The sequence below is a fragment of the Stigmatopora argus genome, chromosome 18, assembly GCF_051989625.1.
Source record: "Stigmatopora argus isolate UIUO_Sarg chromosome 18, RoL_Sarg_1.0, whole genome shotgun sequence".
NCBI classification, from domain to species: Eukaryota; Metazoa; Chordata; class Actinopteri; order Syngnathiformes; family Syngnathidae; genus Stigmatopora; species Stigmatopora argus.
In genome coordinates, this window is record NC_135404.1 from 3,838,695 (window position 1) to 3,866,063 (window position 27,369).

The 27,369-nt window shown below is 38.7% G+C and overlaps 1 protein-coding gene across 3 annotated transcripts in view; it reads left to right on the plus strand.

Moving 5' to 3' along the window:
• The first annotated feature begins 5,062 nt into the window (after positions 1 to 5,062).
• Positions 5,063 to 27,369, plus strand: part of LOC144092488 (myosin heavy chain, skeletal muscle) — a 31,145-nt gene continuing 8,838 nt past the window's right edge. The window contains exons 1-7 of one of the 3 annotated variants that reach the window (XM_077625318.1): positions 5,063 to 5,624; positions 10,161 to 10,385; positions 13,404 to 13,490; positions 13,846 to 13,991; positions 16,791 to 16,881; positions 24,059 to 24,115; positions 26,942 to 27,028. In XM_077625318.1, coding sequence (XP_077481444.1) covers positions 5,490 to 5,624; positions 10,161 to 10,385; positions 13,404 to 13,490; positions 13,846 to 13,991; positions 16,791 to 16,881; positions 24,059 to 24,115; positions 26,942 to 27,028 — 828 coding nt within the window. In that variant the 5' untranslated portion in view covers positions 5,063 to 5,489. Of the gene's footprint in view, positions 5,625 to 6,760; positions 6,883 to 10,160; positions 10,386 to 13,403; positions 13,491 to 13,845; positions 13,992 to 16,790; positions 16,882 to 22,468; positions 22,570 to 24,058; positions 24,116 to 26,941; positions 27,029 to 27,369 lie in introns of those variants that run through there. The other 2 variants (XM_077625319.1, XM_077625320.1) reach the window with 2 other exon arrangements.

A 27,369-nucleotide genomic window follows, 5' to 3' on the forward strand; every position in this document is an offset into this window, starting at 1 on the left:
CTTTCAGTTAATATTAATGTTAACATCTTTCTGTTACTTTCTGTTAATTTGGGCCATTTTCTAATGATTTGGGGAGATTGCTATGTCACTTGTTGGACAGTTTTGCCAACTTCGTGTTAATTTTGAGCAAATTTTTTGAAGATTTTTTGGTGAAAAATAATGAACATTAATAGAAATATTTGTCGGTCTGAGTTAAAAATCGAAAGGAATTAATGCATATTTCAGTGCCATTGGAAATGAATGAGGCCATATTCCTTCCACATTCCAAAAACATGTATGGTAGGCTGGTTGAACACTCTAAATTGCCCCTAGGTATGAGCGTGAGTGTGAATTTTTGTATGTCTCCTTGTGCCCTGCAATTGTCTGGCCATCAATTTAGGGTGTCCCTTATCTGGTGCCCAACGTCAGCTGCGATAGGCTCCTTGTGAGGATTAGCGTTGCAGCAAATGAATGAATATTATTAATGTAAAGTGGACCAAAATGGTCAGATTTTGTCAAAGAAAAGGGTGGTGTTGCAACCATGAACATAAGGTGCAAAAGTGATACCTTAACACTGCCTTTGTTGGGTGAACATTGAAACATTTTGGAGTTAAAACGGTGTAAATCGGTCAAAGGGTGTGGGTTGGATGGTGAGCCAAAAAAGTGGTCAGGAGAAACAATACAAATGTTATGCGCGGAGAGCTTTGGAAAGCAAAGCATCCCCACAATGAAAGAACAGAATGATAGAAAACTGTTTTGTTACAGTCAAAGTGTTTTCACTGAATGGAATCAGTTGAAAATTGAATGAAAGCTTCCAGTCCCAATTTTCCTGAGTGCATTAATCATGCATTGATTGGTTGCACTATAACAAAGACACTTTCGATTTGCCTCTCTATCGAATATTCCATTCCAATAAAAGTCAAAAGAAAGTTTTTAAACCTTTTAATCTTGTGAAAGGTAAGTTATTGAGGTGTAATCTTTTAAATCTATTTCCCTGCATGGGTGCCGAGAAAGTTAGTGCGTAGATGAGAAAACCTACACTGACTAGTAAATTCATTTGCAATATTGTAACTATACTGTAAATATAAGCAGGGCAGTTCAGTGATTCACACAGTATATCCTCTCATGTGTTAAAACATGTTGTAAATCTTAATACTGACACATAATACTGTGCCATACTGTATAGTACTGTAATTTCCCACTGAAAGAATGTGTTGATGCTGGGGTGTCTGTGTATGTGTGTGTGTGTGTGTGTGTTGTGGGGGGGTGGGGGTGGGGGTGGGGGTATGTATGCTTTCCCGGGTTCTTGTAATGACACCTTGTTTCCGAAACTACAGATACCAGATTCAAGCAGAAACAAGTTTTCCTCTGAGTGTTATGCTTGTCTTTTCATTCATACAATACGTTTTAACCTCAGACCTGGTTTTAAAAGAAAAAAAGTGGCAGTGTTTGTTTTAAAAATGTAAACAGTATGAGAGGTGTGTTTATTTTTGGTGCCTACAATAAGTGGTTTTTATTTATTTATTTATTTTTTTATAATTTTTAAACCTGTGATGGAATATAATATGTGCAGGCTCACGAATGCATTCAGCTTGTTGTTATAAACATATTTGTGCATAGATTCGATTGTCTACTTTGTCAGCGTAATTGGACTTTTTTTTCTTTTAAAATGATTTTTAATCTGCATTACCACAATCTACAATCCAGGAATAAAGAAGAAGAATAGCTGGCATGTTAAGGCTTTCCCCAAAAAACTCAGCCCTATATGCATTTTATTTAACTTTGTCTCAAATCTTAAATCTGTTAAACCATTATAATCCTTCAATCCATAAAATTAATTTTACTCAACATTATTTTTTCCTTAATTTAGTTTTATACCTACAATAATAACATTTTTTGATTCATTTGACCAAATAGGCCTACTGATAATATACTTAAATTTACCCCCTCCCAAATAAATTACTTTTTATTGTAAATATTGAACTAATACTATATCCCGAGTTGCTCTTGAAGATGTGCCTACAAAGGACAAATGAGAGTTGTTTAACTGCTTCATGGACATCAATAGTTGAAAATCACAGTACACATTGAGTTAAGGTAAAGCCCTAAATCACAACAAGGTCCCAAAGAGTTTCATAGACAAACATTCTACAATTTAAATAGTTAATGTGTTACCAAAAGTAAAGAACGGTGTAATTCTGTGTGCGAATTGTGCTGTGTGCTCTACACCTGATTGGCGACCACCTTTAACCCAAGGTCAGATCGGACAGGCGCTCACTTTTTAAATGTATTTTAATTATGTGAGATACACTTCTATAAAGGCACACTTGAGCAATAAAGCAAAACTATTGGCTACATGTTCAAATATTTACTAAAAGTGGGTCGATTCAACTAAAGGTGTCGCATTTCCCAAATTCTCAGTAATTTGATTCCTCATAAACCAGCATCATCCTTCGATACAAGTTTCAATGTGTCACCATTTGCATATGGAAAGCACCAGTATTATTGCACGGTTGCTTATGTTAGCTTCTTCAGAACATATTGTTGTCTTCTCTTCTAAAATAAAATGGGACCAACAAAAGGTCTCGTAGCTCCAGTTACCAACAACGCTTTGACTCAACCTGCCTTTGAGATACGGGGAGTTGACAATCTCCATTCATCTTTATTACTGAGGCATAGTGAATTGTCATGTCTAGTCATGCTTATTTGCAAGCATGTCCTGTTAACAGCATAATCAGTAATATCTGAGCAAAAGACACCCTGACAAACTCAAGTCCGCAAATTCTTAAATGACAGCTTTATCTGATTTAGTTCATTTTGTTCATTGTTAGAAATGAATGAGCTTACATTGGACTTAAGCACTGATTGTCCCTGTGTAACAACTCCAGTTGGCAAAATCTAAAAAAAAAAGGATTGAAATAAAAGGACGATTTTTATGAAAACTGATAAAGAAAAAAAACTGTTTAAAAAAAGGGAGCAATTAAATGTTACAAATTAAAATGATTCAGGCTGATTTTGTAAAATTGAGGGGGCAGTCATTGAGTATTGAGTGATGCTCCTTAATGAAAAATTATCCTGCCAGATTGTTTGTCCTCCCAACTTCAGTATGTACAATATGATAATCTGATTCATTTTGCCCAGGATGTTTTATCCTGCAGTTGGCTGGCCACCGATTCAGGGTGTCCCCAGCCTGGTGCCCATTGTTGACTGGGATAAACTCCAGCACCCCGCGCGACCCTTGTAAGGAGAAGCGGTTCAGAAAATGAACGAATGTGTTTTATGTTGTGTTGTGTGTAGTATTTATGTTCTGCATGCTTTTATTTGCAATTGAATGGTTTTGTTAGGGTAATTAGTCTTACATTATTATATATTCGCTCGCAATGAAGAACGCTTTGCTTTACTTAGCTTGTTAACATTAGAAAAGTATATAGTACATCTGCTTGTAACCATGTAAATGCTTGCTCCTGAATTAGACTAAACAACAAGAAGGTCAATCCTCTTGGACAGCTGGAATATGGAGAAGATCTGTTGGCACTACCTTCATCTGTTTTGAGAATTAAACCTTTTATTGTAACTCGGGTCCTTGACTATCGACTTCTCACGCCTGTTTTCACACCCCTTCCTTTGAGCTGAGATGTCTATTGTAACTAGAGTCCTTGAAGCTAATAAACAGGAAAAAGATGCGTCTAACGCCAGAATGAATTTGGACAAAGACGGGTCGGTTCGATTCTCTCGCAAGAAAACCACAGATGAGTCTCCTGTCTCTTTTATTTGTGCGTGCATTTGGGAATGCCTATTGGTGAACCTATCAGGTTTCTTGCCTGTTTTCAGAAATGTAGGATTATGACTTGTTAGAGGCAAAAAAAAAACTGGTACTTTTTTTGTCTCCATTATCTACTACAGGATTGTACATGGTTGAGAATTAAGAGCATTGCAAAATCTAACATCACAAAGCTCCTCCTCCATTGTCAGATTTTCTACAAAAAAATTCCAACACATTAACAAGGGCTGTCTGTAGAGGTGACTGTGTAGTTTCCTTTAAAAAAAGTCCATTCAGCCAAAGCACCTTCTCTATCCGTGACTCATATACCTGGAACTGAATTCCAATCACCATACGTGAACTCCCGTCTCTGAACCTCTTCGCCAATCAACTTAAAGTCTGGCTGTTAGACAAACAAAATTACGTTCATTAACTTATGCAGAGGGACAGGAACAGGCTGAATAAGCTGGTCAGGAGGGCCAGCTCTGTTCTGGGCTGTCCTTTGGACTCTGTGGAGGTAGTGGGAGAGCAGAGGATGCTGACCAGGATGATGTCCATCATGGACAGCACCTCCCACCCCCTGCATGAGTCTGTGGAGTCCCTCCGAAGCTCCTTTAGCAATAGACTGCGGCACCCTCATTGCAGGAAGGAGCGCTTCCGCAGATCCTTCCTCCCATCAGCTGTCAGGCTCTTTAACAAAAAAATGGCTGTGTGTTAAGACCTACCGTATGCATGCATGTACATTTATGTGTATGTATGTATGTATATGTGCTAAGCAACACGCTTATTTAATTATATATTTATTCATGTATTTATTTCTTGACCTACTTATTACCTATCTATTTATGTCTAAAATGCTTTTCCTATTCCTGCATCCTCACCCTCTTGCCACTGGAACAACGAAATTTCCCGAATACGGGATGAATAAAGTTATCCAATCCAATCCAATCCAATCCAATATCAATATGTTCATGAATATGTGCTGTGCCCTTATTAGTTTAATCAAACTCAAACTCAAAAGAACAATTTCATTCACCATGGTGAAAAACACATTTTCATTCATCTTTACTTATTATTATTATTATTTTCCTGTTAACTCTGAGCAGAGTACAATAGGCCCTCAATGTTCTGCCAAGCGGAATGTTGTGGCAATGTGGGAGACCAAAGTGGGTGTGAGTGCATGAAACATTTGTCAGTTTTAATGAAGACTGAAAGGAGGATGGACTTTCAGCAGTTTTTTTTACTTTGGATTTCGATTTTTGGCATTGTTTTGTAGTTTCAGTCGTGCCCTCAATGGCTGTGTTTCTATAAGAAATGCTTAAGACTCATTCATCATCACATGACATCACCTTCCTAACCCCTGATTCATCACAGATGGAAGACTTTGGAAACAAAATTATAAAGGTGTTGATATCTCTATCTACCATGGACTGAGAGATAGCTATTTTCTTCTTGTAACAAGGTGGACAAACAGATGAGGGGCACGTTTGGATTACGTACATCAGAAGTCATTCCAAGGATGTCTGAGAAGAAACAGAATATTTGGCAAACAAAGTACACTGAGCAGTAGTCCATCAATATCACTTAGTGAATTGATGTTATATTGTTCTCTCTCCAAGAAATCACCTGGGACAAGAAATCATATGCATACATTGTAAAGCAAAGACACAAGGGAAGTGATCAGCCTCAGCTAATCATTATAGGATGTAAAAGGACCATTTTTAACAAGAGGTTGTTGTTTCCTACGAGGATGTCTTTAGGTGTCACGTCTAACCACTTTGTAGAAGAACCAAAGCAGGGTAAAACTGATCCAGGGTCAGAAGCAGAACCTGATGAATTGGACTGGGATGACTTTAGCACCACATTGGAGACCAGATTACAATCTGTGAGTGAATTTTATTTAATAACACTAACAATAACAGTGTAAGGTTTAGAATGCAAGCAACGACAACATGTTCAAAGATATTATTTGACACTGATTTGAATGAATCACTGAAGCCAATATTTTCAGTGTTACTGCTAAATGTATGAGGACACTGTACAGTAAGTCACACCTTCACATTCTCAACCATTCATTTCTCATAAGAAGCTAATTTATTTGGCAGTGGCTCGTTAGCCGGTAACCAGTCAAATAATCCCAGGGGCTACTTAGCCGGTAACCTATTATTTAACATTGAGTGAATAGGGGATTTTCTAAACCATTCAACCAATCTTATTGAAATTTGATGTGTCATTGCCAATTGATAGATTTTAACATTAGGTGAATAAAGATTTAATGACTATTATTTTGGCAGTGGCTCCGTAGCCGTAGTTTCTTACTATTTACCCCACACAGAATTCTTACCGGCTAAATAGCCATATGGGGCCATATAGGCTATTATACCGGTTACCGGCTAAATAGCCTATGGGACTATTTGACCGGTTACCGGTCAAGGAGCCACTGCCAATTTATTTTAAAATAGTAAAATGTATGTAAGGGCTTCTGGTCCCCATCATCCTCAAAAAAATGAGGGATTACTGTACTACAAATATATATATTTTTTTTTAATGGACCATCATAAAAACCAAAAAAAATAAGTCATACACATTGTTAATACTTTTTAAAATAGGTTTTGGATTCAATTCGTATATATGTGTGTTCAAAGCATTAAAACCATGTGGTAATGTTAGTCCTGAAGCTTCCCTCAACTAGAGTTTGTAGGCACCTTCTGGCCGCCATATCGTCTTCTAATAATAGAATTTGTGGAGCAGCCATGTAGAAAATCCGTCGAGGCACAGAACAAGTACTTTTATGGCAAAAAATCCTGGAGATGGATAAAGGTTGTTTGGTCAATTTGCAAATGACCACATATTTGGTTACTGTTTGCTTATTCCAGCTAAATACCTTGCCTATGATAACTTGTTAATAATAATACAAATATTAACCATAGCACAGCTGATAATGAGAACTTTTCACTCCTGTTATGGATCGTCACTGCTGACCATGATTTCCGGTAAAAAGCTAAACTTCTCTATCAGGTCAGCTCCTCACGTCACTGTGTTGATCTTTGTAGCAGACCTATATTAAGCAGAGATTAGGCTAACAAAGAGAAGGATTTTTTTCCTGCTGTCAGGAGGTACACACATTTTGTGGCATTTTCGCGGTAAGATGAGTTTTCCTTTTGCTCTTTGATTTAGTGAAACCTTCCAAAATTAAAACCACCAAACCATTTTACCACTAACTTCCAGATGGTTCTTCACTCATCCATTTGTCATGCTTTGAATGCTGCCATAGACCAACTAATGAGTGTTCTTACCACAGTGACTGAATAGCAATTCTCAGATATCAGATGCATCTCTTGAAAAGAAAATGCAAACTTTTATTATACTTTTATTGCTCAAGAGGCTGTTTTCTTATGTGATCTTAATCAGAATTTCTGGGATCCATTTGCAGTCATGAGCTAACACTTCTGATTGAAAGACATTTTTAAGTACAGCATTTTCATTTTGAAACTATGAATTTTATCCAGATTCTACAAATCATTCTTTGTAACATTCTAAGAATTGTTCAGGACTATGTACTTTAGCATACTAGTTAATCTTGTAAATGTCATCAAAGTGTGCGAATAATCCACTTGAATAATAATAGAGATGCAGTGTAAAATTTAAAATTCTACAAAAAAGCAAAGCTTGGTTATCAGTAATGTTAGTTTTTACATTACTATTTTCTTTCTATTTGTACGTACTTGTGTCTAAAAAAGACAAAACAGACAGCTCAGAAATGTAGACAAAGAAGTGTTGCTTGGGGAAATGTTACCTAGTTGGCCAGGATTATGGATTTGTATGCGATTTCTTTTGACATGTTTAAGTTGTTGGAGCACTAACTAACACTTCTAAAAAAGTGGTAGGATAATTGCATTGAATTGAATTGAATGTTTTTATTGTCATTACACATGCATAATGAGATTTAAAGCTTTCGCCATGTAGTGGACAAATAAGATCAAACAGACAATAATCAATAAATAAGAAATAAATAAATAAAGTCCAAGTGAGATCAGCAGAGCAGCCTTGTTCCATCTGAAGTCCAGGATGAGTTCCGTGGTTTTGCAGATTTTCAGCACTAAGTTGTTGAGAGCGTGTCACTCGCTGAGTCAAAGGGCTCAACAACAAACTAACACATAGATAATCAATATATAGTAATGATAGATAAATAATAAATAAATAGTAATAGATAAATAAGTGGTCAACATAATGAAAAAGTAGTATAAGTAGTAGTCAACATGGGTAAGTGGTACAAAGTGACTAAAGTGGCTAGCAATAAGTCTTAATTAGGTCCTAGGTGCAGAACTCGAGTTGAGTATGTTGACAGCTCTTGGGAAGAAACTGCCCTTGAGTCTGTTTGTCTTGGCTGTTATGGCTCTGTAGCTCCTTCCAAAGGGCAGCAGGTTGAAGCGGTGGAAGCCGGAATGCGTATTGTCTTTTATGATGCTCTCTGCCCTTCTAAGGTACTAGGATTTGTAGATGCTGGACAAGGTAGGTAGGGGGCAGTTGATGATCTTTTGGGCTGTGTTGATTATCCTCTGCAGGTTGGTGTTTAGTTGCTCCTTTTTGAGTACTCTCAACTTAGCCTTTGCTGCACCTTCTTGACGAGTGCTGTGGTGTTTGCCGCCCAAGTGAGATCAGCAGAGATGTGGAGCCCTAGGAATTTGAAAGTTTCCACTCGCTCCACGCATTCGCCTTTTATATACAGGGGGGACGTAGCAGCCTTGTTCCATCAGAAGTCCAGGATGAGTTCTGGTGAGGCCAGATAGTGTAGTGATTCACTCGCCTGACTTTGGTGCGGGCAGGCACGGGCATAAGTCCCACTTGTGGCAGTATGACTGACTGGCGACCAATCTAGGGTGTAATCTGCATTTTGGCTGGCTCCGGCAACCCTTACAAGGAAGCGCTGTACGGAAGTAGAATGAATAAAAGGATAAGGTGAACAGTGATTCTTTTTAATGTAATAATGAATTTCTTCTAGATGCAATGAAGCCCCCATGCTTGTTTACACTTTGAAAATACACATTAGCAACATTTCTATTAATTTATTTTTTGGGGTGGGGGGTAGGGAGTGAAGAACAATAATGACCACCACTCATTTATAAGGCAGAGTGTTATTTATCATCCAAGTAAGACATTATGGGTTACTTGGTGATGTCCTGTGTCACTTTACAGGTCACATATATGTAGCTGTTGGCTGACAATTGAGTATCTTTGCTATTATGATTCCCAAAGTTAACTATAAAGGAGCTGCCAATGGAGCAGTCCCCATTCACAATACATTTTCAATAACAATTGTAATCAGCTAGATACGTCCTCCTGCTTCTTTTTCTAGGCCCCGTGAAAAAAAGTGTCATCTTTATGTTTACATCTTCTCCCGGGACTGTGTTTTATCCAGGTGCTTCGGTTTCCTCCCACATTCCAAGAACATGTAAGGTAGGCGGATTGGACTCTCTAAATTGCCCCTATTGCGGGGGAGACTTTTTGCACCGGTGAATCGTAATATAACATAAACAAATTTAAATGAACTTGGATTAGGATGCAAACACACTCAAAAATAAGTTTAATCTAACCTTTCACTGAACTTAATTCTAATTTTGTTTTACATTTTTATAAAATTCTCCCGGACGGGTTGGCTCTGTTTGCCCCGCCTCCACACTGACTTTCAGTCAATATCAAGGGTTGTTTGAGTTTGTATTCCCTTCAAAATATTCCGAAAATGATGCACACAAATGTCCTCACAATAGGATAACGCACGACCACCTGCCAACGAGAAGTAGTCAACGGCAGCTAACAGGCTAAGGGGGGAAAAACAGTGCTCGCAGAGACATTACAAAGAGGGAGTTGCGACCAGAGACATTACAAAGAGGGAGTTGCGACCAGAGACATTACACAAGGGAGTTGCGGGAGAGAGCCAGTGCCCCTGATTTTCTCATGAGCAGCCAACGAGAAGTAATATACACTCTTCGTAGCGATCGCTCCACCATTCGCGCTGAGTGACGGAAAACAAACACTGAAAAAATTGCAACGCTCCGCCCAGTGCTCGTAGATATCTGTTACACACGAAAGAGATGCGGAAAAAAAGACAGCGCGCTACATTGATAAACCACCTCTCATGTCTTGGCCACCTGGCTTTCTTGCATCTCGAACTTTTTCTCGTATCCAGAGATAATTATTTGCTCAAAATTTTACTCGTATCTTGAAATGCTCGTATGTTGGGCTGCTAGTATGTTGAGATATCACTGTAATTTGTTTTTAACCTGGTCGTGAGCGCAAATTCAGCTGAATCCTCAATTCTAGTCTGATACTTTTTATGATGATGATGCATATGAAAAAAATTCATGACAAAAGTAGAATGAGCTGTTCACATTTTGAATCTAACTGTTGTGCATTAACTAAGGAGCGGCACACTACCCACGTGTCAGAATTGTGTATCCAGCTGGAGAAGACACAACGTCAGCTAGAGAGACAGCTATCTGGCCTGTCGGAGCGTCTGGAAGAAGGTGAGGTCCGTTCAACTCAGCTGGCTCACCACAGAGACAGGATGGAGGAAGAATGTAATAGCCTTAGACAAGACCTGGACCAACTGGAGGGTGCACTTATTGCGTGTGAGCAGAATAAAGAGGTAGGAAATATTTCCTACTTCCACCGTTTGACACAGAAACTCAGGAACGACGGTTTAGATCATCACCAGAGTGTGGTCTCATCAAAGTTGAATGTGGGCATCTTTCAATGATCGAAAAAACAGATTAATACTAGCTATATTTCAAAGCCTCACAGCTGATGACTACTTGCAGCCCTTGGCTGTGGAGGTTACAATTAGAGACCCTTACAAAATCTCCCTTTCTTTCACTAAGGTGTAATAGTAAAGGATTAAAAGTCTATCTTTGTCCAGGAATGTCCAAAAAATGTAGGGCACCAACGTCACCAGACACTGATGGAAAGTAACTGGAAAGCGCCAAAAAAGCCTCTACAAATTTTCCACTCTTAATTCAAAGATACTTTAGAAGTTTAAGAGGTTAGGTTTGGAGGCATATCCTCTTGATTAGAGGTGTCATACTTATTTTGGATCACAGGCCACATTCCTTTTTTCCCAAAAGGTAATATAAATGACAGCAGTAAATCCACCCCTCTCACCTGACTTTGTTGTGGGTAGGCGGGGGCTCAATTCCCAGAGCTGGCGGTATGATTGGATGGTCGTTTGGTTCTCTGTGTGCCCTACGATTGGGTAAACGGTCGATTGGTCGCCGGTCTTTTGGTCGCCGATCTTTTGGTCGCCGGTCTTTTGGTCGCCCGGAAGGTAAGTGATAATTACCATTTAAATCGTTGCTCAAATTCCCTAAATACAAACTGCGAATTACTATTTAGTCATACTTAATGCCCTAGTAATTATTAGGCTAAAGAAAAGCTCCAAATTTCCTGGACTTTTGTTGTTTTTTGTTGGAGAACTTGTTAAGACCCTGACTGACGTAGCTTCTTAAGGGGACAACTCATGGACATACAAACTCTTATACGGCTTTTATTGATGCGTAGACCGTGTTGTTTTACCTTGTTTTGTCGCTGGTCTTTTGGTCGTCGGTCTTTTGGTCGCCGGTCTTTTGGTCGCCCGTTGTCGCGATCCGGGCGACCAAAAGACCGCGACCAAAAGACGGCGACCAAAAGACCGGCGACCAATCAACCGCACATGCTACGATTGACTGGCGACCAGTTTAGGGTTTGATCTGCCTTTTGCCTGAAGACAGCTGGGTTAGACTCCAGCAATCCCAGCAACCCTTTCGAGGATGGGTGGTATGGAAGATAAATAAATGAATGAATGAATGAATATTTGTATATATATATATATATATATATATATATATATATATATATATATATATATATATGTATATATATATATATATATATATATATATATATATATATATATATATATATATATATATATATAAATATAATACATATATATATATAAGAGACTGTTTTAAACTACCAGTTGTTTTCTAAAAAAACATTGCCCAATTTGAGCAATATGTCAAAGAATAACTCACAAAAGCCTCATATTTAAGATTTGTTATCTTAGATGAAGCTGAAAAAAGTCAAAATCTCTAATTTGACAAGCTTTAAAGTTCATCACTTCATGGCAAGAGATTGTCTATAAATGGACATTTTAGCACGGTTGCTACTCTTGCAAGCGGAAGCAATCCTGTATAATGACTGCAGGAGCACAGTGCAGAACAATTGATGAGGTGGATAAGACTGGTAGAGTGTCAGGTTAAAATGTACAGAAATCGTTGTCTCATGCACATTTGCCTGACCCATGCTTGATATGTCCACACAGCTCTCTTCTTGATCCCATGCCTCTTTGAGATTATAGCTGGCCTGTCTACACACCCCTGTTAAATGGACTCTGTAAAATAAACTTGCATACGTCTACCTCCACTAGTCTGCTCCTGTGCCATCCGGCGCTGCGTAAAGTAACAACAGTAGCCCATATGCCGTATTTTCCGGACTATAAGTGTCAGTTTTTGTGTGTGCGTGTGTGTGTGTGTTTAATAGTTCGGCCTTGGATGTGAATTATACTCCAGTACAACTTATGTGTGAACTTAATCACACATTCATTCATCTTCCATACCGCGCATCGTCAAAAGGGTTGCGGGGGTTGCTGGAGCCTAACCCAGCTGACATCGGGGGAAAGGCAGACTTCTCGTCCGAGTACTCTGGTTTCTTCCCACATTCCAAAGACATGCATGGTATGCTGGTTGGGCATCCTAAATTGCCCCTAGTTATGAGTGTGAGCATGAATGGTTGTCCGTCCCCTCATATCTTGTGATCGGCTGGCCACCGATTCAGTGTGTCCCCTGCCTCGTGCCCGAAAGTCAGCTGGGATAGGCTCCAGCACCCCCCACGACCCTAGTGAGAATAAAGCGCTTCAGAAAATGAATGAATAAATATATATTCCCTTTAATTTTGCATTCTTTGGCTAGTGAGACTTATACTCAGGTACGACTTATAGTCTGAAATATACAGTAATAGAAAGTTATTGTTATCATTAGGCTAAGGTAAAACATCAAAATGAATGTTTCCCTGTACAACTGAAATAAATGTAATATTACGAAACCAATCAGTAGGCTTGAGTTGGACCCATGGGTATTTTTAGTGCAATAAGGGTAAATATTATGTACACCCTTGCAATAAACTTAAGCATTAAGTACTGATGTCACATTTATCCGTGCCGCAAATAGAGTATGTAGAGTACAGAATATATGAATAAGGTTAGTTTTTTTGTGCCATGCTTAAGGTGGTGTTTTTATAAAGTAACTTAGCATCACAAACTATATTTTTGGAAAATGATTATATTGAATTTGCATAGCAGGAAGACCATTTTTAAACCTTTACTGACCTTCTACCAACAGTAATATGCCACCACTACATACTATAGTATTTAGCAATATTTTGCCAACTGCAGATAATATATTTCTTCCACTAACATTGCTTATAATCATTAATTTTGTAAAAAAAATTCTTATTTTGTGGTATTTTAATTTCAGTATTTCATGATATGATGCCTTGATCTGAAAGACAATATATAGTGTTAAATATCTGCGTCAATGTTATGATTGTTTTATGTTGTTGTTGATTTCAGCAAGCTATGGAGGAACTACATAGCGAGGAGGAGAAAGTGGACCTATTGACTCAAGAAAAAACCCAACTACAGAAAAGGGTAGAAGAAGTAAGTAGAATTTCTAAAGTGACCTTGCATGATTTTTTTAAATGCTATTTTTGTATAAGCGTTGATGTCTTTTTTCATTAGTTTTGAAAGAGAATTTGCTTTGAAAATCACCAGAATGTCTTTTCAAGCTATTTTAACTGGTGGTTTTTGTATTCTGAATCTCATTTTTTGTGGCTTGCTGTATCAAATTGAATATTTAATTTTAATTTTTTGCTATGACTGGCCATTGGCGAGTGGTTGTGTCGGGAGGTAAGTGTTTATATTTAGGTCACAAAAACTATTTGTATGGCTGAACCATGCAAATTCAGTTGTTTGTTACAGGTGTATTTGCAATTTTGCACGTTTTTATGTATAGTTGGAGTTTCAGCTGGCAGAGGAGCGCCAGCAGCGTGAAGAATTGGAGCAAAACTATAGAAAGTTGGAGGGCGAGAACCAGGGCACTCAAGAGAGTATCGAAGGAGGGGAGAAAACACGGAATGGCCCAGACCAAATACTCAGAAGGTCAGAGTTCAGGTGGCACTCGTTATTAAACTTTGCTGTTTTTCAGACGAATGAATTATGAATTATGACTAACGGTGTTAGGATTGTTCATTTTCAATGCAAACTATTTTGAGTTTAGTTCATTGCACATTTTGAACCAAATTAATTGATTAATTAACTAATTTTTTTTTTTCTCACAATGTATATCTTCCAGCTTCGTTAAATTTTAAATGTTTTTTTTAATTCCAAAAGTTAGCACCCCGCCCCCAGTCTCTCCACCAAAGTAAAGATAGGTGTACTAATAATAGTATGGATATACAAAGGCAAGACTAAAACAACAACAGCAACAACAACAAAAAACTTGACTTGAAATATAAATCAGTTCAGTGGATTTTACATTGAACTTAGGTCTACTGTGACCATTTTTAAAATGTTTCCGAAACACTAAGCAAATAAACCTTGTCATTTTCCTATAATGAACCTTTCAAGAAGAATGAATGCCTAAACTCTGACAGGCTGGAACATATGTCCAATTTTGAGTTCGCTATCCACCTAAATGCACTCACTAATAAGAACACACAGAGTCACGCACAGTAACAACTGTCATAATACACCTTCTCTGACACGCTCTGTGCACACCAATGAGCAATTTAATCTGGAATAGAATGTTCAAACCCTCTGGTCAAAAGATTCTTTTAATAAAAGTCAATGAGTCATTTTGTTGTTACTAGGTTTTTTAAACAGTCCATGACATACGTTAATATAAGACACGCCAATCATTTCATGTATCTTCCATTTTATTGGCATTACAGGTTGGTCAAAAAACATTCTATATGTTTTTTTTTGGTGTATACGAAGGGTGTCAAACTCGGGTTGGTTCTTGGGCCACATTCACGTAAACTTGAGGTCATGTGGGCCGGATATAATGTTTATATATTTTTAAAACAAATCAGATTAAAAGAAATGGATCCAAAATCCCTAGATATTATGTTGTTTATAGACCTAAATCAATGTTTATTTGAGCTTTTTTCTTAATAAGGGAAAACATCTTTTAATCATTTGTTTTTCATTTCAAAAGAAACATTTTTTTTAAATTATGTCCAACATTAAAGTGGACAACAGAAAATACTTTATATATTTATTTTTAGATTTAAAAAAATGCTTTTTGAACTAAAAACACAAAAAGAAAAACATTGGATTAAAAAAATGCACCTTAAAAAGGTGTAAATCTGGAAATATAATTTACATCTATAAACTGCATTTGAATTTGATCCTAAAACAGAAATTCGGCACTCATGATTTACTTTCTCGGGCCGCACAAAATGATGCGGCGGGCCAGACTTGGCCCCCGGGCCGCCACTTTGACACCTGTGGCGTATACTATTAGAGAAAAAAAGTGTGCACTTCCACAATCTGTACAGATTCATTGCAAGACTATGATAGTTTAGTATTGCAGTCACTGATATTTTTTTCCGCACAAGTACCCAGACAAGAAAGCAATTAGTAAAATTCCTCTAAAAGTTTATTTTTAAGCTTTTATTAAACCAACCACATACTGTATCAAGTTATATCAAGATACTTTGGTCATCAAAAGTCAACATCATCTTAAATTATGAAAGAAAAAGAAAAATCCTTTTTAGTAATTGCCATTCCTCAAAGTTACTCATTTTGTTACATACATAGTACATCCGATCTACATATATGGAGTTACCTAGGCTCCTCCCTTGTTAGATTTGATTTATGATTTGAGACTGAATAAAATTGAGTAACTAGAATTAGCAGGTGAGAAGTATTTTTCAAGTAGGGCAAGTTCAATTATAAAGAAGATATGAATTTGAACCGGTAACAATGACATCTTCTTTTGTCTTGTCTTGTTTTATGACAGGTGATATAAAAACCAAAAAAAGAAGAAAAAAAACATCCCTGTCAGTCCAACGCGGTGTATACATTAACTTTTACAAGTTGATGAGCTGTATGTCTTTTTGTGTTAATATCCCATAATACAATGTGGACACACGTGGCTTGTGGTCCAGTATGATTTATAGATGAAATACTACAGTATACTTGAAAAAAGTCTGATGGGTGTGGCTCATAGTTAGGTGCAGTTTATAGTCCAAAAATTACGCCACTTAAATGCTGCTCATATGTCGGTATTAGGAAAAAATAATTATGCAGTATTCCTATTATATACAATTATATATTACTTGCATATACATACTAGTATTTTGTTTTTTTACTTCCAACTTCAGTATAATACAACACGTAGTAATACCTTGAGATATGAGCTTAATGCGTTCCGGGACCGAGCTCGTATGTGTAGTTACTCGTATCTCAAATCATTTTTTTCCCATAGGAATGAGCTAAAAAAATTAATTCGATCGCACCCTCTTAAAAAAACACCAAAAACAGGATATGACAATTGAAAAACATATTTTTATTGGTTCCAATTCACCACCTAGTCACAAAGTAACAAATAACTATGTAGTGGTTATGGTTATTACTCAGTACAGACAGACGGCGCGGACCTTATGTCAAGGTATTACTGTAGATATCTTTACGCGAGGGATATGCGGCGAGAAAGACAGTGTGCTGTTATCATGAGCAGCCTCTCGTGGACTCGGCCACCAGGCTGTCTCATATGCTCGTATCTCAAATTTGTCTCATATCTCAAAGCAAATATTTGCTCGGAATTTTCCTCGTATCTCAAATTTCTCGTATGCTGGGGCACTCGTATGTCAAGGTATTACTGTATATGTATATCTGCCTGTGTTTGGTTTCATACCATTCTTTCTAAATCAATACCTGATCTTGTTACTAAAGGATGGAAATGGAAATAAGCAGTACTCGCTCCAAGCTTGAAGCTGAAGAAGCCATCACCAACGACTTGCAGAAAAAGAGTAGAGAGTTGCAGGTAAGGTTTCATTTTGTTCAGCCAAGATGTCTTCTATCGCCTTTTTCCGTGTTTGATGTTTTAAAACTTAAAACCCACTAGGCTTTAAAGTTTTGTAAAAAAAAAAAAGACACACTAAAAAGGAACAACAGAAAAACAAAAAAATCTGAAATCCCTTCCAATAACTATTTTGAATGCTTTGAAATCATCCGGCACCTACATGACTCTCTCGAAGATAAACAATAAAGACGATGAATAAATGAAGGGGCCATCCGGTGCAGTGGTTCTTTCCCCTGGGATGGGTGCGGGCTGCATGGGTTCGATTCCCACTCACTGGCAGTATGATTGGGTGTGTGCATGGTTGTTTGTCTCTGTTTGCCCAATAATTAGCTGGCAAACAATTTTGTGTGAATAGTCTGCCTTTCACCCAAAGTCAACTGGGGGAGCTTCAAGCACCCCCGCGACCCTAACAAGTATAAGCGCTATGGTAAATGAATGAATAACTGAAGGTCGCCAATGACAGTAAACAAAAATATGTTTTAATGTTGGTGTCGATTTCTGATGAGCAATAATATGTTGTGACAGATGAGTTAAATTATTATTCAATCTTTATTGTCTGATTTTTTTATGCATTTCTAGGTTTGTGTCACACAAACCTGTTGCATTTATTTTTATGGAAATTTTGTCATGTACAATGTGTTCAATGCAATAGATTCGACCAAGGCAGGGTGCAGTATTGTTTAACACCCAGATTCATTTCAGCAATTTCACAGCTTTTGTAGTAGCAGATTATCAAAACATTGAGGTCAAGACACAAATTTAATCAACGACAACAAACATGGCTGGGACGACGAGGCGGTTTGGGAGGGTGTCAGGCCGTCTGTGGCTGATGCCAACAAACTGGGTGTTTGGTAAGGCTTTCATGCTACTGTGGACATTGGGGCCACTAGAAGCGGCACTCGGACGTTTCGTCGAAAGACGTTTGGTCCACAGACGTTTGGTCCCCGGACGTTTGATTGACCGGACATTTGGTCGACCGGACGTTTGGTCGACCGGACGTTTGGTGGACCGGACGTTTGGTGGACCGGACGTTTGGTGGACCGGACGTTTGGTGGACCGGACGTATGGTAGAACGGACGTTTGGTAGAACGGACGTTTGGTAGAACGGACGTTTGGTAGAACGGACGTTTGGTAGAACGGACGTTTGGTAGAACGGACGTTTGGTAGAACGGACGTTCGGTAGAACGGACGTTCGGTAGAACGGACGTTCGGTAGAACGGACGTTCGGTAGAACGGACGTTCGGTAGAACGGACGTTCGGTAGAACGGACGTTCGGTAGAACGGACGTTCGGTAGAACGGACGTTCGGTAGAACGGACGTTCGGTAGAACGGACGTTCGGTAGAACGGACGTTCGGTAGAACGGACGTTCGGTAGAACGGACGTTTGGTAGAACGAAACCAGCTCTCAAAATTATAATCATGAGAGAGAGAGTTTAATATCTAAATATCTAATATCAAAATATCAACAGTAAACTCTGTCATAATTTGACAGCGAGCGAACGCGGCGACCAAACGTCCGTTCTACCAAACGTCCGTTCTACCAAACGTCCGTTCTACCAAACGTCCGTTCTACCAAACATCCGTTCTACCAAACGTCCGGTCGACCAAACGTCCGGTCGACCAAATGTCCAGTCGACCAAACGTCCGGGGACCAGACGTCCGGGGACCAGACGTCTGGGGACCAGACGTCTGGGGACCAAACGTCTTTCGACGAAACGTCCGGTCACGCTAGAAACGGGCCCTGCTGTGGTGGGCACCGGTGGAACCGATCAGTCTGTGCCGGAACAGGAGAGACGTCTCAGGTGGCGGCAGCTGGCCAGGAACTGGTAGAAGGCTTTCAAATGATTGTTTATCCAAAACCAAAAGTCTCTTGCAATTACCCTCTTTCAGGCTTAATTGAGGGTTACAGGAAACAAAGAAATGTTCTGCACATTTATCTGTAAAAAAAACTCTGTAGTAAGTAATCACTGTGTACACGACGAGAATTACAACCTACACTCGTAACTTGCATATAGCTGCAGGTCAGTTTAAAGAAAGGCATGTTGGTCTGTCCTTTACAGAGCAGTGTGGGATGCATTCCTGCTTTTCAGCATAGCTGCTGGGCTTTTCTCTGTAATTGAAGTAGTCCTTTCACAGATACAATCATGTCGGGATGGTTTGGAGACAACGTCAACGTGATAAGCAATGACTACTTCCACAGTGTGGTGTAATTGTGAAAGGGGATGTGGCAATTTGCTTTCTTTTAAGACCGACAATTTGGATTTGTTTTCAGATATCTTGCCAAACTTGAGATTTTATACTACTATATTTAAACAGTAAATTGTGTTTACTCCTTTAATTGTTTTGCTCTACCGTTGGTAGTATTTGTTAGGGAAAACAAATGAATAGAGATGTGCTGAAAAAGAATCTTTTTGAGTTATTAAAACAACCTATGGCAAAGCCCTTAAATGCAGTGCCGTGAAAAAGTATTTGCCCCCTTCCTGATTTCTGTAGTTTTTTGCATATTTATCACACACAAAGGTTTCAGATCATCAAAACCAATTTTAATATGACACAGAGACAACCCAAGGAAATAGAAAAAACCAAGGCAGAAAAAAATTACAAACTTGTCTGACCCTCTGTGTAAAAGTAATTCCCCCCTGAACTTAATAACGGGTTAGGCCACTTTTGGCAGCAATAACTAAAATCAAGCGTTTGAGATAATTTGTGATGAGTCTTTCACAACGCTTTGAAGGAGTTTTCTCTTCTGTGCAGAATTGTTTCAAGTCTGCAATATTAGAGGGTTTTTGAGTATGAACAGCCCGTTTCGCATTACACCACAGCATTTCTATAGGATTTAAATTGGGACTTTGACTTTGCCACTCCAAAACCTTAACTTTGTTCTTTTTTAGCCATTGAGAGGTAGACCTGCTTGTGTGCTTTGGAGCATGCTGCATGCTCTAAGAGCGATGGAGTTTGAGCGCACGAACTGAATGGCGGACGTTCTCCTTCAAAATTTGCTGGTAGACAGTAGAATTATTTTTCCATCAATTACAGCAAGTCGTCCTGGTCCTGAGGCAGCAAAGCAGCCCCCAACTATCACATTGCCACCACAATGGTTCACTGTTGGTATAGTGTTCTTTTGATGGAATGCTGTGCCAGTTTTTGCCAAATGTAATGGGCCGCACACCTTCTAATAAGTTCAACTTTTGACTCATCAGTCAACAGAATGTGCTTCCAAAAGTTTGGAGGATCATCAAGATGTTTTTTGGCAAATATATGATGAACCTTTATATTCTTTTTGGACAGCAATGGTTTTTGCTTTGGAACTCTACCTTAATGCGAGATTTGGCAAAGTGTTTTTCTTATAGTACTGGAGTCATGAACCTCTACTTACGAATTTAATTGGTTCTAGAACTTTTTTCGTGAATTGGATTTCTTTTAAATAGAGCAGTATTTCATATGTAAATTATCTAATTTGTTCCACTTTTAGCGCCGCCAGTGTCAGGGTAGAAAAGAACTGCGGGTTGTGGCTCAATGAAGTCAAACTATCAAATTTAGTAAAGGGTTATCCCCTGAGATGATTGCAGTACGTTAAGTGCGCTATAAACCAGTCATTGAAAGCTATACCACTATGTCATCAAGGTTAAACGTATAAACCTTCCATGGTTATGTCTTTACAACAACATTTTGTTCATAGTTTTACTACGTGGTCGTAAAAGCCTTTAGGGTAGGAATAGCCATAGTGGTCTGAGAAAATGAAGTTCTTCTTATCTTTGGGTTAAATCATGTGGTTTATTTTATAAATTGGCCCACAGTGAAACCATTTTTCACACAAATCATCCATTTTTCAATTCTTAAATTGTGTGATAATGGAGACATTGTTTGAACAAGAAATGTGTGATGAACATGACATCATTCCATTCACGTATAGCACAAAAGTGTGAATACATCGTACCTTTTTTTTTTCAATTCAATTTATTTGGCAAGAAAAAGCACCAGGCTAAGGGCCATGTAACAAGTGCTCACTTTCCGTTACATCCATTGCAATTTAATCACAATCCACATAGATGACAGACATCATTCAGACCACACACTCATTTGACCTATCTTATTGATGAAACAGGAAAAAAAATGTTAATCCTATTTGAGGTCACATCTAAACTACGTAGATTATGTTTTCACGGTACATTTCCAGTTTGGAATTGTAAAACTTTCATACATCCATCATTGGTTTGTGCTTGTTAATACACTGTGATAGACAAGAGCCGAGGTTTCGATGTGACTTGGCATACAGTATGTGGCCTTGCTCGCCATGTAGAACATTTCAATGCTCAGACGTTTTCATTTGCAAGATAGTTTCTTGACTGACAAAAGTAGATCTTGCAACCTAACATAACAGCATCACTTATCCGCTTTCTTAAACAGGTGTTAAATTGTTTTCATATCTACTGATTTGACCCCTCCATCACCTGAAGCAAAAAGCTTAAAGCAGGTCAAGAGAACTCTCCTGCTGCTCTTTCAAGAGGGGCAAACAACCATAAATTTATTTTAGGAGCCTGACACTGCCATCTGAAGAAGTTTGAAAAGAACAAAGTGCTAAATTCCAGCAGTGTTGCCCTGTGAACATATGTGGACAGGCAGTATGGTGGGGTCTTGTTTGCTCTTCATGAGTCCACAAAGCTCATTCAGTGCATATATCTGTGCAGATGATTCCAAAGCAATAATTGTTTTTGTTGGGCTTGTGCTTTCCCCTTTGATTGACTCAGGGGGAATCACAGAGGAAATAACTACCCACGCCTGCTAAGAATCCCATCAGACGCGTGAGAGTGGACCTTAACTATACAGGCCACATCTGACTGTAATTCATGGCCAATTGTTCATGTTGGTGAAGAGATGAAATGCATCATTTACAAATCCTTAGAAATGTGTTTGAATTTTACGTTATTCATTTTCTGAACTGCTTTATACTCACCAAGGTCACGTGGGGGGTGCTGGAGCCTATCCCAGCTGCCTTCGGGCAAAAGGCGGGGGACACCTTGAATTGGTGGCCAGCCAATCGCAGGGCACAAGGAGACGGACAACCATGCACACTCACACCCATACCTAGGCGCAATTTAATCAAATCAAAAATCCAAAAAGCCTTTATTGTCATTATACACAGCTGCGTATAACGAAATTGGAGTCCAATCAGCCTACCATGCATGTCTTTGGAATGTGGGAGGAAACCGGATTACCCAAAGAAAACCCACACAGGAGGACATGCAAATTCCACACAGGTGGACCGCCCTGGATTTGAACCCAGGACCCTTCCTGTGAGGCTGATGCACTAATCACTCAGCCGCCGGGCCACCCTGATTCATAAAATCATTCTACTTTATTAAACTACACTAAATCGTATGTATCCAAAATTCATCAAACTCTTGTGTTCTATGAATGCCACAGTGTTTGTTTTGACGAAATATTGAAATATAATGAGAAACAGATATATGAAAGGTGCATGCTGCGTATGTCTGAGAAAAGAAGCCGTGCATGCGCAAGGGGGTGTGGACAGGAACGTGCAGAAGGGCTGCTGTAGTGTCTCTGTGCATGTAGTATGTGTGAGAGACAAGTCAGTCAAGCTGCTGCTTAACCATGGCTGTTCTATCAGCAGAGATCCTTTGCTGGCATGTGAGTATATTAACTATTATTATTGTTTTTTTTTATTAGTGTCAAAATGTGCTTAAGAAAAGCATAATAAAAGTGTTAAGTGTGAGTATTTTGCACATTTTTCAAGTATTTTTGGGGGATATTTGCATGCATCACAAAATACCAGCCAGTGTTGCAGGTCTATTTTGTTTTAATTATTTAGTGAACTGATGTAGCAAGTGTGTGTCTTTCATGTGTGTTGTTGTGTAAATGACCCTAGGGTATGAGCACCTTCAGACACATTTTTTTTACAATATGACACGGGTTTCAGATAGCACAGGAACATGTCTCAACATGGAGAGTTCAACTTGCTATTCACTCCCATTAGTAAAACATAATACAGCTTTGTTACAAGATTAATTGAAGTTTGTTGAAGAGTTCTTGAGCCATCATTGTATTTTAATTGAATGCAATAATTGTTTAATATGACAGTACTACTGTGTGTGGACTAGTTATGAATGTCATTTTTCAGTTCAGCATTCATTGTGCATGAAAATAGATGGTGCAGGTTTATGTCAACAGTGGCTTGAGCCACTATTGTAAGAGTCACACTGAATTTATTTCAGTATTACAGTACAGAAGTGATTCAGTAAGTGTTGTAACAGAACATAAAAGGCTTCTTTGGGCTTAAGAGTTAATGGATGTCAATGATCGTGTAGTGGTTCACTGGCCTGGTTTATGTGATTGCAAAGTGGCTGCCTCTGTCTGTGCTCTTTGACTGGCTGGTAACAAATCCAGTATCTAATTTATTTTACAACAATCATTGGTCAGTAAACGGATTATATAGAAAAGAAGGTCACATCGATGGGATAGTGGATATTGTTAAATTAAGACTCATTCTATGAAATTAAAATTGGTGACTTGTTCACACTGACTGGTGAAAGAAAAAAAATACAAATTCCTCAATCGTTAGAACAGACACTCAAACCGGACATAGTAGACCCTGCCCTTGGTCTGAATACCAACAATGACTGTGGCTACAGACATTCTTGCTCTTAAATTGGTACCTGAGGAAAATCCAGAGGCATTCCGAATCCCAAGAGACAACAGATTTTAGGAAACTGACTGACTGAGTGACCACACATGAGCTGCCCTACAATACCAAACAATATGTTGAAGTGACATGCAGATAAAGACATTTAAGTGCCTAAATAACACTACACATTTTATGATATAATCCTACTTTATAAACAGAAGGTAATACTCCGTTGCAATAAGTAAAAATCTTTTAAATTTAATATTTAATTGCATTCTTTTAGAGAGAAAATGAAAACTGATAACAGAATTCCTGCTATCATTATTACATTTTTGATAGTATGAAAAAAAAATGTTTGCTGCCATTTAGTGGTTAGCAAAAAATAAACACGACATGCACAACAAACTACAGCGAGAAACTAAAAAAAATAAAAATAAAAATACATTTAGGTCACAACATTGGTTACTATTCAATTTTTTTTCTGTGTCTGCTTAGGCCCGAATTGAGGAGCTGGAGGAGGAGCTGGAAGCTGAACGGGCCATAAGAGCAAAGGTATGAATTAGGGCATGTTTTTTCATTCATTCAATCATTTTCTGGACCGCTTTATCCTCATTAGGGTCGCGGGGGGTGCTGGAGTCTATCCCAGCTGACTCCGGGCCAGAGGCGGTGTCCACCCTGAATCGGTGGCCAGCTGATCGCAGGGCACAAGGAGACGGACAACCATGCAGACTCATAACCAGACCTAGGGCCAATTTAGAGTGTCCAATCAGCCTACCATGCATGTTTTTGGAATGTGGGAGGAAACCAGAGTACCCGGAGGAAACCCACGCACGCCTGTAGAGAACATGCAAACTCCACAGAGGTGGACCGACCTGGATTTGAAGCCAGGACCCCACAGCCCTGAGGCCGATGCGCTAACCATGCAACCGCCGGGCCTCAGGGCATGTTTAATATAGTAGTGGAAATACTTTTAACAAACAAAACAAGACCAAATGTGCCTTAGAGGTGTTGACCGTGTTACAAGATCGATAAGATAATTAAACTTGACTTAGCTTTTCAGTCCGGTCCTCCCGACAGCTTTATGTGGGGTTGAGGAAGCAAAAGACAGAAGTGTGCTGATCACCCTTAACTATCTCCATCTGTCACAATAAACTCTGAAAGGGGAGCTTGTGTTCCTAATTAACATCAAGCATAGAATCAGTTCTGCTGCCTTTCTGCTTGAACCAAAAATATTGTGTCGCGAAACTGCAAAAACTCGCAAAGAAGTGCAGAGTTCCTAGACCTTCTATTTTGTCTACTCTTGACAAACAGACACACATGTAAAGGCAATAATATTTGATCGCCTAATTTCAAATACGTTTCCCAAATAAATTATTTTTAGCTACAGCAACATTTGTTTCATAGTGGAAAAATCCTCACACTCGGTGGCCTAGTTCCTATGAATCTAATCTACTAAGGTGGGCACTTTAAGTGCTCATTGTTCCACATGAGTTGCTCTTAGATGATCTGTGTATTTAAGCCATATAACACTTGCAGCCTCTCTTATGACTAAGGGGCATATTCCAGTAGCAGAATATAAGTGCATATCTCAACTGGATGTTGAATGGAATGAGTGTTTTGCTTCCCTGTCCCCACTCTGGGTGGTATTTGTTCTGGGGATACTACCGCCAACTACCTTAAGCCACATGAATGGAGATGGAAACAAGTAAAGACATGTCCCACTTTATCTGTTCCTCCACAAGAGGGGCTCAGAGAGAGCATACCTTCACCAAAGACAAGCTCCCTGTTGTTTAAACCCATCAAGCAAAAGGGACGATATCATCAGGAGCCAGCCTGACTGACAGAGGCAATGATTTCCTTAGGGGGTTTCTCACATTAAATGCTGGGTAGTTTTTCATGTCTTCACGTTTCTGAAATACTCAAAACTGTCTACCCATCTTTCAACTTTGTTGTTGATCTTCGGCGTCAAGTATCACTTACAATTTTGGCTAGAGAAGTTATTTAATTAGAATACGGTCATCCTTCACCACTTCACGGTTTCAACATTCGCGGCTTGAGTACATCACAGTATTTTATATTAGGTATCCAAATAAAAAATGTTCATAAAAATTTCAAAATTCATGATAAAGCTTGCAAGCAGAAGAAAGGAGATGAAAATTGGTGGAAGTCAGGGCAATCACCCAAAAAATGGCGCGCCAAAATATATAAAAGGCAGAGAAAGACGACGTCCTTGTTTGTATTGGAATTTCGCATCGCGCACATCATCTTGTGGAGGAAGACGACACCGAGCTTATTCCAGCTTTGTTTGGATTTCGAATCACCCTTGAAAATGCCTGCACTATCTAAAGCGTCCAATGAGCCCAGAAACAAAATGAAACTTGATGAAAGTAACCTAAAAAGTGAACTTCCTAGATATGCTGAAGGCGGGCAATGAGCATTCCCATGTAGCATGCTATTACGGCATATATGAATCAACTGCATTACATCAAGAAAGAAGAACCGAACATTTGGAAAATGGCAATGACATCCATTTCTAAGGACACCAAGCGAGTGGTAATCACTAATAAAAACATACTTAAGATTGAGAATGCTCTATCCGTCAAGATCTCGAATTGTAAATTTTATGGCCCCAACAAAAATAGAGCAGGATTATGAAGGATTTATGCTGTAGATAAGGCCGTGTAGCTGGCTTGGTTGGTAGCCACTGAATGTTTATCAGACATGACAGCAGAGGACGTCAACACACTGCTGGAAGGGCGCTACCCCCTATATATATTTTATATAAATACTTTATAAAGCTCTCCCGTGTCCACAAGGCACTAATGAACAGCAGGGTCTTGCTCAACAAAGTAGTTTTAAAATGACTTTGTGTTGGAGACAGCCTTTACGATCCAAAAGTTTGGAGTATTACTCGTATATTTTTAGGTTCCTAATTTCATCAGACATGAGGTAGAGATCCGGCAATAAATTGTGTTTATTGAGTCGATAAGACTATTGGAGGAAAATCATTTTGAAATACAAATATGTAAAAACAGCTGCCTGTTGGTGCAGGGGTTCACTCATCTACTTCAGTGTGGGCAAGCGTGGCATCAGGTCCCACTTGGTGGTATAATTGGTTGTCTGTCTCTCTGTCTGCCCTACGGCTAACTGACGACCCCTCTAGGGTGTAGTCTGAAGTCCGCTGGGATAGGCTGCAGTAACCCCCGCAACCCTTGCGAGGATACGTGGTACGGAAGTTGAATTATACAAAAGAAGGATGTTATTCAGAACCTGCACCTATGTTGATATTTAATCAAGGGGCAACAGTTATCCTTCCAAATTAAGTTTGTTTTGAATGCAAATTCTGTAAAATCTCAGTTCCTGTAATCTGTTCGACAGGTGGAGAAGCAGAGGGCAGATCTAGGCAGGGAACTCGAAGATCTCACTGATAGACTAGAGGAAGCCGGTGGACTCACTGCCTCACAGGTAAATATATATATATATATATATATATATATATATATATATATATATATATATATATATATATATATATATATATATATATATATATATATATATATATATATATATATTATATATATATATATATAAAACAATATGAACTAGCACAGCACCTCTTTCAAATATCATGATCGTGCATGACATGGAAGCTGGTTTACATTTCCCTAGATTTTATATTCTACTTAAAAACTTATGCAAAATTATGGGTAGTTCTAATTTTCTGGCCTAGTCCTGTCATACTGTTGTGTGTTATGCCTTTTTTTTACCTATATGGCAGTCCTTCAATAATATCAAGGAATCAG